Genomic DNA, 10,927 nt, shown 5'->3' with positions numbered 1-10,927 from the left:
TATGATACAAGGCATGCTTTCCTTACCTTAACCATCGGTAACTCTACAATTTTAACTTTAACCTGTATTTCTGCCCATGATGATATGTTAGGAATTCCCTGCCTGCCTGCCCAAGAGGCTTGGCGTGGGGCATGTCAAACTGTAGTGTGACTACATTCAGCCTGTGTTAATGCAGCCTGAGACCTGAACCAGGGTCTGATCACTGACTTTTGCCTCCATCTGAGGAGATTTGTTCCCTTAAACTGGCAGCTGTATTCCTGTCAGCATGGAATCAAGGCATGCAAGCATTGAAACCTGCTTGAAACTAACATCTGACATAAATTTTAACAGAACAACCAAACCTGGTTAATCCAAATCACTTTGCAAACTCCATTTTTATTTGGATTAAAAAGCTTTAAATGAACAAACATATGATACATACATGTTATAAGACTAGTTACCACTTAAACCTCCTTTGATACAGAAATTAGAATAAACCAAGTTTTAGGTCTGAAAATGTTCAAGCTCAGAAGTCAACAACACCAGTTTGAGATTTCACACAAAGAAGCATCCCCTTTCAGTTCTTCCTCATAGGAGGACAAGGGTGGGTTCAAAAACAAGCAGTTCAAGGCCTTTCAAATCAGTTGGCTGACATACTATTTTAAACCTAGAGGTTTTCCCCAAATAAACAAAATTCTTTGCCACATGAACTTCTATTTTGAAAACATTTAGGCCATTATACTTTCTAAGCCATATCACTAGTTCCTAAAATACATGGAAAAAAAAAAAAAGAGAGATGTATATAGTTCACTTGTACTTTCTTAAGTCAGGACTTTAAAAAAAAATTTTTTTTTTTTGGCTTATCTTTTTTGGAAGATGGCTGACCTCAAATCTTATATCCTAAATATTAACTGATATTCCCCAAGTTAATATACAGAAAGACATGATTTTATAATAAATACATAGATTTTTTTTTTTTTTTAAACTTAATTAGGGCCTGCCTACTGGCCCTCTGGCCCTGCTCTGCACTGCCTGAGGGAAGCCCCTGGCTGGATCTATGGTTTCTACAGCACCTCTAGACAATGGGAAGGAGCCCGGAGGAGGAGTGCCCTGGCTTCTAATGCTCCACCTACCCCACAGTGAAGAGTTTTTAAAGGCTTCCCAAAGAAGTCTCATCCAGACCTTAAAAAGGGAAATAAAATGGGTGCATGAAATAAATAAATAACTTAACCAAAATTAGATTTCAGATTCTTTGGTGTAATTCAAGAATGTCTAGAAATAAAAACAATCTGATTGTATTATACAGTCCATGATGATTCAATGGCCCAAATAACTAGGAACTGAAGATTTCTTTATCTGATTCAGTTTAACAATAAGGTACTGACATACTACTGTAATACATTTTTTAAAATTCAGAATTATTTAAAATACTTGATGCAAACTGAGATCCAGTGGTTGACTATAGGCAATTAAGTTACAAGGGCCTCCTGTATTTAAAGTATTTAGATACAAGAGACTTTCTTCAATTCTACAAGCTTTTGTCCCCATGATTAAGAATGGCAATCAAATATCCAGGTATTGATTCATACCAGATTAAAGGAAAAAAGTATCCTGTGAGAGTCATTCAATTTACAAACAGCAAGGGAAGCTCCACCAAAATGGCAACCATCTTGTTAGAAAAAAACAGGTTTCAAAAACCTCGAGTGGAATCCAGGTGTGATGCCTTTCTACCTGTCTATGTATCATACACTGCCTCCAGATGCTTATGGGATCAAATAAGAGAGACAGGGTCAACCCCAAGTATCTGGGATCCATACTGGTCTTTTAAAGTGAGTATTTTCTTAAATTATAATTCCTTTCTCCTGAAATTCAAAAGCACAAGTTAAATTCAAAATTCATTTTAGAAAGCCTTAAATTTCTGGTTGAGAATTACAACGCTGAAACTTAGAAGAAAAAAAAATGCCACATCTGGTAAGGAAATAAAGATACGAAAACACATTTGCATATGGAGACAATCTACCCTTTTACAATATGCTTCTGACACAGCTTATATCTGGTTATGCACTCCCTTCCCTATGCCAGGTTAGGTGTTAGGTTTAAAAAATAAATCACTTCCATGCACACCTCAATGCTTTCTTCAAGGTGAACTTCAGTATTTCTCAATGTAAGAGATTTAAAATTTTAAATCATCTAACAAGTATAGGCATAAATTGTGAATTCAATATAAATAGATCAAAAGTACCCTTAAACTTACCTGCCAAGACTAAATATAATTCAGGGTTGTGCACATGTTCTGCAAAAATAGCTGACACCACAGATAACTAACAACAGCACAAGAAACAGTGCTCTCCCCTCCAGGTGTCCGCGAGATGCACCAGCTGCAGAAGGATGCACAGCACTGACTTCAGATTTCTGGAGCAAGTCTCTGAGTTACTAGAGCAAATGTGCCATGTCTGTCAAACATCTATAACCTAAAATAACCACCTTTCACTTCACCTGTAAGAAACAGCTTTTGCTGAAGTGGCTTCAGATTCTCAGGCACATGAAGCAGACACCAGTGCACTCCCTTCTGTAAGATGTAAACTAGGACCAACTTCACATTTCATCGTCAACTTAAACTAATCTGTAAACTCTCGTGCGTGTGTATATATTTTTTTTCATTTTGTTTGTTCTTTTATAAAAAACAAAACCAAAAACCAAAACCAAAAACCCCAAGCCAAGACAAAACCTTTGATGGTTTCAGTTCCATGGCAACAAGTAAAAAGATAAAACTCCAAGTCTACATATACAACCAATTATGAAACTGGTTTTAAACGAAGGAAACATATGCAAAAAAATCTCTGTGTATTTGATAAAGTCAACTTAATATAACAAAAACAAATTGAAATAGCTTATTAAAAGTGTCCTTATATAAAAATGGCCTTGTGATGTACAGTAAAATGCAATAAAAATTATCATCCTTTGTTCCTCCCCACCCACCCCCAGTAACTAAAATGGCTACTGTTCCACAAAACTCTTTATGCTTCTATAAAAGAAACGTAATTGATGTGATTAAAGATTTTCTAGATTGTATGCTTGGCGAATGTTGAGGGTGTCACGGAGCATCAAATCCCGAAGGCGCCAGAGAGCATCTGCCATGGTGGTATGGGCCCCTTTACTTTTCAGCCAGTGAGAGGGGAGGCGGCTCTCCTGTTCTTTTGACAAATGGACATCGCGTCTTCGAGCTGAAAATTCAAATGCACGCAAAGAAAGAGAAGTAGGAATTTTAAGGTAATAGTTTTCCCCTCAGTCCTAAGGTCTATTTATTAAAGCATGTAACACTTATTATTTATTAAATATTATGAATTTTAACTCTGCAGAGTATTTCCAAGCAAATGTCTTCTATCATTTTATTAGGCACCTTGTTTTTTTTTTTTTTTTTAAGATTTTATTTATTTATTCATGAGAGACACACACAGAGAGAGAGAGAGAGAGAGAGAGAGAGGCAGAGACAAAGGCAGAGGGAGAAGCAGGCTCCACGCAGGGAGCCCAATGTGGGACTTGATCCCGGGTCTTTAGGATCACACCCTGGGTGCTAAACCGCTGAGCTACCAGGGCTGCCCGGCATCTTGTTTTTTTTTTTTTTTTTTTTTTTTTTTTAAGTTTTTATTTATTTATGATAGTCACAGAGAGAGAGAGAGAGGCAGAGACACAGGCAGAGGGAGAAGCAGGCTCCATGCACCGGGATCCCGACGTGGGATTTGATCCCGGGTCTCCAGGATCGCGCCCTGGGCCAAAGGCAGGCGCCAAACCGCTGCGCCACCCAGGGATCCCCGCATCTTGGTTTTTAAAAAAAAAAAAATGTACTTAGGTATGAGGCTACCTAGCTAAGAATGTCTTGTTTTATGCTTTGTATTTTCAAAATTTTCTAATTGATAATAATGACTTCACAAAAGAGCTGCACAGAACATAATTCTATGAATGGGAATACAAGAGCTGCACAATCACTTAAAAGATCAGATCACCAATACTGTGCTCTGTAGGCAGCCCTGATAATGAATAATTTTTCTTCAGGGATGCCTGGGTGGCACAGTCAGTTAGGTGTCTGACTCTTGGTTTCAACTCAGGTTGTGATCTCAGGATTGTGGGATCCAGCTCCATTTCTCACTCAGTGTGGAGCCTGCTTCAGACTTTCTCTCACTCTTCCTCTGCCCCTCCCCGTTGCACATTATCTCTCTAAAATAAATAAATAAATCTTTAAATAAATGTAATAATTTCTTCAGTGTTAACAAAAATTCCTAAAAAGGTAAATGTGAGGAGGGAAAACTACCTACTATTCTGAAAGAAATCAAACTATCAAATTTGGTTTAGAAATGAAGAATGAGAAGCACCTGGATGGCTCAGTTAGTTAAATAACCAACTCTTGATTTTATTTAGCTCAGGTTATGATCTCAGGGTTGTGAGATCAAGCCCCGCATCGAGCTCTGCACTCAGGCATTAACTAACTAACTTAAAAAAAAAAAAAGAAGAAGAAGAAATGAAGAATGAATAGGAACTTGTACCTTTCTAAAAACCAGCAAGTTATTTTATTTTTATTTTATGGGGAGCGAAGAGGAGAGGGAGAATCTTAAGTAGGTTCCATGCTCAGTGTGAAGCCTGATGCAGGGTTCGATCTCAGGACTCTGAGATCATGACCTTAGCTGCAATCAAGAGTCAGACACTTAATTGACTGAGCCACCCAGTGCCCTAGGCAAGTTATTTTAGTATGTACCAAAAATACATTAAGTCCAGGGAGCTAAATAAGTAACTCAATAGGTTAAGTGAAATAAGTTTTCCAGTATTTTTTTCTTTTTTAAAAGTTAAACTATCAAGCACCTGGGTGGCTCAGTTGGTTAATGGTCTGTCTTCAACTCAGGTCATGATCCTGGGGTCATTGGATCGGGCCCCATGTCAGGCTCCCTGCTCAGTGGGGAGCCTGCTTCTTCCCCTCCTCTCCACTTGTCACTATCTCTGTCTCTCTCAAAAAAAAAAAAAAAAATCTAAAAGTTGAACTGGAGGCCTTTTTAAAAAAGATTTGAGAGAGAGATAGAGATAAAGAGAACGCACATGCACGTGCACAAGTGGGGTGGAGCGGCAGAGGGAGAGGGAGTCTGCTAAGCAGGGATCCCAACCTGGCTTGATTCCAGGACCCCAAGATCATGAGCTGGGCCTAAGGCAGACATTTAACTGAGCCACCCAGGTGTCCCTGAACTGAAGGAATTTTTGATTTACCCAAATGAATCTATACTAATGCCCAAATGCCTAAAAAAATGTGAAAAAATACAGAATATACTTAAAAAGATAGCAGTGATGTTTATCACAAAACCAAGCTTAGAAATTCAGCAAAAACCGCACCATTTTCAGTGTGTGATGTCAATATACAAGAAAGCTCCAAATCCTTCTATTAAATACAGAATTTATTTTCCTTCTATAATAAAAGCGGCTATGCATCCCACAATGTAATATGCTAATATGCCAACAGCAGTGAGATTTCACAAAGGTTTGTTGAGAAGGACTCTCCTTACCTGCCAGGGTTTGGTCCCACTTGCTAATGCTGTTCGACTCAGCACTGAGTCCTTCAATGTATTTCAGGTAGGCTTCTGAGTGGAGAAGCCGTTGTGTCTTCGGTGGGGGAGCTACAAACATGGGCGTTGTTGGCTGCTGAATGACAGGGGGGCCGGCTGGATGTGGGCCAGGATACGGAGGTGGTGCCTGCTGCCCTGGAGGCCCCAAAACTCCTACCTGAAAGAGTACAGAGCACATGGTGAGGGGAAAAAAATACTCTTGGCACATGCTCTGAGAAAGAGGATAACTTAAATTCTGTTGTATCCTAGAAAATCCAACTGACAGGCTCACCTGCTGTCCATATGGACTTCCACCTGGTGCTGGAGTCCCTACCATAGGGGCCACTCCTTGGTTCATCACACCTATAATTCAGAATGCAACGGTACAGTTAGAGGCTCTGGGTTGAGAGGACTACTGAAAAACTACTGCTAAGAAATGCCACTTATAATGCAAACCTATGGATCTCTGCCCTTGAGTTTTGTGGATAGAAACCCTACGCACCCAAAACAGGATGCAGCCAATGGGTAAATTCACATTCTGTTGTTTTTTAGGTATTTTAAGTATAATGGTAGCATAACCTGTCAGATAGGCATTAGTTATTCATGGCTCAGAAATGCTTTGAACCTGGTGTAAATTCTAGCATTCCCCTAGGTCAGCTGTAGTCAGAACACAACTATTATTTCCAAGGTATTTTTCTTCTGACAATACATTTTCCTGCAGCTGAAGCCCAGGTTTCATTCTGGCAATAACGGTACTGTGGTCGGCTCTGCAGCAGGCAGTGTGCGAGGACAGCAGGGACACAAAGGAAGAGGCTGTGCAAGGGCACAGTTCAATGAGTTCTTGGAGGCTACAGGCGCATCCCTGCTGCCCTCTCACAGGTACCCAGCACCTCTGCTTCTAACTGGAGTCACTAATGCTGGCAGACAGGACACTTCCATCTGGTGAAAAGGGTCATGTGGAAGCAAATCAGCTTCACTGCTATCACTTCAAATGCAAAAATGACAAAGGGAAAGAGATTGCATGGACCTACTATATTTGTAATCTGTGTCTGCTAATAATTTTGTAAACTTCCCTTGCTGATTTTTCACAATTTCTATCCCACAAGTACTAGGTGATAATGGTGAGAAGTCCTAAATTTTATGTCTGGGGCTATTTCAATCTCAGGACCGTCCACTCACTGAACAAATGCTGAAATAAGCAAGGGTCCTCGTTCATTAAAAACTAACAAACTTCAGCCAAAACCCTGGTGAGCTGCTGTTTAAACAAGTTCTGCTGGCTGCAAAGAAGGATCAAAAGGAGCTCATTTCAAATACTAGTTTCTCTGGATTCAAAATGTTGCTATTTTGGCCCAGGCAGAACCCCGTTCACTATTCTAAGATGCAGAATTGCTCAAGGCTACTTCTGGGAATTATTAGATATTTGTTAGAGAGAAAGTAGAAGCTTTCTGTTTACAAAGCAGGGATTTTTATATTCTAAGTACCCAGAAGTTTACTTGGATCACCATAGCAGGATCCTCATGATTATTTGTGACTGGTTTAAGAGGTTGCAGTGGGTAAGCCGCTGTTCCAGCAACATATTATTAACCCCTGTGCACCCTCCCTCTCCAGGACACTCACCCATCTCAGATCCCACAACACAGGGGGCCTCCCTGAGCTGCCTTTCTCAAATCTGCAGGGCACAAACAACTCAGCAATTTTGTTTCCTGTCTACAAATGTCATCCAAGAGGGTAGCCAGTGACAATGTGGGCTGAGTCACCAGAGGAGATCCCCAAGTCCTCCTCTCCTCAAAGCCTGAGCAGGTATGTATGTATGTATGTATGTACGCACGTGCACACCTGCTTCCCCTCTTCCTGTTTACAAATACCATGCAAGGGGGCAGTCAGTGAGAATGCAGGCTGAGTCACCAGAGTTCTCTGAGTCTTCTCCTCAAAGCCTAAGCAAACATGTGCATGTATGCACACTAAGGGGTTTTTCCCTGTCTCAACTAAAATCAGCTGTGTGTCTCCTTCAAATGCAATTTAGAACCTGGAGAAGAGGAAAGGGACATAGCTGAGCCCAAAACCCACCAAAAGGTATCTGCTACTTAGTACTGGCCTTAAATGTGGCTCTCAGTGAGTACCACATGCACCTAGAAGTCAACTCCAACCTGGTCTGAATCAGTCAGATACTCTATGTCAAGGTGAGAGGGCATGGAATTAAGGCCAATTCTACTTGCCACACGGGCATACCCATTTTATGACTGACTTTTGTTGCAAGAGCAACTCACACACAGGCCACTGTTTCTATAATGAAGCACCCACTCCCAGAAACATTTCTTCCTCCAGGTACATCTGGATCAAACATTTTTACATGGAGTTACAGCCATTCTCTAAGCACTCACAGGAGTGTAGCTGGAAGCGCTATGCCAAGCCACCTGGTTCATTCACCCTGCACATTGCTGAGTATACCTCTGAAGCATGTCTGGAACTCCATATAACCCAATACTGGTATAATAAGCAAACCTAACATTTCTACATTTTGTCATCTGGGCCAGGCCATTAGCTGGTATTCTGGATAATGGACCAAATATTATTGTAAGTTATCTTCTGGTCACATTCCCTCCAACTAGATTATAGCTAAAGCCCAGATCTTTTGCATATGATGTCAATTAACATGGTACCCTGTGATTTTTTTTTTCACAATAGTATTTCAACTTACTAATTAAAAAGTAAATCTGTAGCTCTTCCTGAACTCCATTTACGTGTTTCCACAGGAAATAAATTCTGAATTTCTGTTGACAGATAAATCAGTGTTCTTAAGTCAGTAGGGTGGGCCTATGCTGCTCTTTAAAATGTTATGTCATGCTTCTAAGAGGACTCAAATACAGAAAATGTGTTCATTGCAAATTTGTTCCCTTCCTCCTATTTGTTCCTAGAATGACTGACTGAAGGATTTCTTTGTCATCATCAGTGACTCCATAATCCCTTTAGAAGGGCTGTCTGAGAAGCAGGAGATGAAGCAGGGATTCTATCAGAAGACAATTAATTCCTCAATAAGAATTGAACCAGAGGAAGAAGTATACTCAGGACTAAAAATGCTTTTTATATGTGACTCAGAACTAGCAACTTGGTAAACTTCTTTCACTGATAGAGGGCATGACCCCTGGGCTGTATTTGGCTTCCTAGTCCATGTCAAATTGTCTGAGTGGTGTGAGAGTGTGCCTTCTGCCCTGTGGCCTGCTTAGGCTGGTCTTTGGTTATGTGTCCTGCGCTGTGGCTAGGCAGTTAAGTACCCGAGGGACAGGCCCTGTTCCTGACAGCCCTGGGATTCTCAGTGAGGAAAGGCCTGGCCACAGTGGGCAGCAGGTACCTCCTGGAACAACTGGCTGAGGGAAGAAAAAAGATGATATGAAGATGAGATTAATGAGTGAATGAGGAGGAAGTTCTTACCCGGTGGTGGGATGCCCGGGAGGCCGGGCACACCTGGCGGAAGATGGTGGGGTGGAGGCCCCCCAGGGTGAAGTGGCTGCATGCTGCCCATGCTAACAAGGCCATCAACTGGGCCCTGCAAAGGTGGAAGGCCTGGCGGATAGCCACCCATCATGCCTTGAAGGACACAACAAATTTCAGACATGCATCATTAACATGCAACATGAGCTAAGTAACAGACAAATCCCCCCACATGCACTACCAATGAATAAAGCGCCCTTAGTACTGCATGATATAACTGGCAATTAGTGCAATTATTTTGTTGCAATAATGAACAAAATAAAGTTACAAAATATGAAATCCAACATCTGTGGATGAATTAGTACTTAGTATATTATTTGTAGTTATTTTCCCTGGGATAAATATGCTGCAAGTTTTTAGTTAAATAATAATAAAGAGGAGTTCCAGTAACAGCCTTCCCAAGGTCATGATTATTGCAAGCTGTTCAAACAGAGTGACCAGTTCTGCGACTGCAGTTCTAATTGAACAGGAGAAACCCCATCACTCCACTCTGCCCACACTCATATGCCTATCATGGGTACACATGAGGGGAAACTGGAATGGAGGGAAATGAGGCGCACAGCCCTGATCACAAAGCATGGTTCTCCAGCTGGGGGCAGGGCAGGGGGCAGGGTGGCAAGAGTTTCTCAAGGCTTCCTCCTCCCTTCTCGCCCCACCACTACTGGCAAAAATGGATCATGACTGGGTTTGAGCAGGGGAATAGAGAAGAGCCATCATAATGGATGATGTTTCATCTTTAGATTTCAAAACATGTAAAATAAAGATAAAACGTACACCCTCCCAAACCAAACTAAGCCCAGGTCACTTGATACTTGGGCACACAGACCTCAGAAGGAATGGCTGGAGAATCAGGCTCTGCTGGCATGAGAAAATGCAATTGTCATTTCTGTCTCCAAGTTCACAAATGCCCTCACATAAACCTTCGGTTAACAGGGAACATTTTAAATGAAGTACAGAATTTCTGTGAACAGAGGCTTTTATTCCTTTATTTTCACAGTGCATCTTCACAACACAAAATATATTCTGCTGGCTAGGGAAGAGTTTCAAGAAACAAGTATTTTTGGCAAAAGGAGTGAAAGGAAGAAAATAATTTCAAAATGTCAAAAACTCACCTATCAAAAGGTCTTTAAAGCCACACGACATTTTTTTTAAGCAAGAAAAACAACTTCTGGGATTTGAAATGATCGCAATAAACAGAACATAAGGCTCCCCCCAAAATGCAATCACCTTTGGTCACAGCTTCTTGCACAAAGGGAGGCTTGAGGGACTCGTGCCAAAACTCATTTGTATAAAATACTCTTTGTAGAGGGACCTTGGGAAACAGTGGAAAACTCCAGATTCTAAGGATTTTACTCTTTGACTTTCCCTCAAGGATTATTTGAAAGGTATTTGTTTTTAAAAGATTATTTAGTCTTTTGAAGCTATAAAATTACGGAAAATTCTGAGATTGATTCAGCCTGCTTCATTAGTCATACCTAAGCTGACTGAAAAACTTACAATTACGCAAACCAATAAAACAAATTTTAAACAACAATACCTCTATACATGAAACAGGATGATGAGTTTCATTTTTAAAAAATGAGAGTTCAGAGAGTAAAAACTACATCTGAGCAGACACCATCATCTTAAACATAGGAGATCCGAAGCTATCAAACTGCCTTTTAACCACACCACCAGATACAGCTTTTAGGGATAAGTAGGTGGGAGCTGAAGAATGTTAGGAGGCTTTGCTTTCAATTACAAAAGCCCATCTGAACGCAGCCGTCACAGGCTGTGGTTGAAGAAATTATTAAGAACTGAAAGACATGACACTTGTCTTCATTAAACTGTACTTTGGCACTTATTATCCCAGTCACATGTGTTCAAATGAGCTTTAA

General features: G+C 40.7%; 1 protein-coding gene and 1 long non-coding RNA gene across 51 annotated transcripts in view; one reads left to right on the top strand and one right to left on the bottom strand.

The window, feature by feature from the left end:
- Positions 1-355: 355 nt before the first annotated feature.
- PBRM1 (polybromo 1) overlaps positions 356-10,927 on the bottom strand; it is a 120,809-nt gene continuing 110,237 nt past the window's right edge. For 37 of the 50 annotated variants that reach the window (XM_072720844.1, XM_025986589.2, XM_025986539.2 and 34 more), the window contains 4 exons: positions 8,991-9,146; positions 5,854-5,924; positions 5,523-5,739; positions 356-3,203 (listed from right to left, as the gene is read on the bottom strand). In XM_072720844.1, coding sequence (XP_072576945.1) covers positions 3,031-3,203; positions 5,523-5,739; positions 5,854-5,924; positions 8,991-9,146 — 617 coding nt within the window. In that variant the 3' untranslated portion in view covers positions 356-3,030. The remainder of the gene's footprint in view (positions 3,204-5,522; positions 5,740-5,853; positions 5,925-8,990; positions 9,147-10,927) is intronic. The other 13 variants (XM_025986600.2, XM_072720848.1, XM_072720868.1 and 10 more) reach the window with 1 other exon arrangement.
- LOC112910454 (uncharacterized) lies at positions 3,118-9,334 on the top strand. Its single transcript, XR_011994390.1, has 4 exons — positions 3,118-3,249; positions 5,832-6,086; positions 7,170-7,361; positions 8,477-9,334. It is a non-coding gene; the product is annotated as an uncharacterized lncRNA (long non-coding RNA).

Source organism: Vulpes vulpes, chromosome 9, assembly GCF_048418805.1.
Source record: "Vulpes vulpes isolate BD-2025 chromosome 9, VulVul3, whole genome shotgun sequence".
NCBI classification, from domain to species: Eukaryota; Metazoa; Chordata; class Mammalia; order Carnivora; family Canidae; genus Vulpes; species Vulpes vulpes.
Note: the sequence above shows the minus strand (reverse complement) of the source record. Positions and strands in the feature narration are given on the sequence as shown.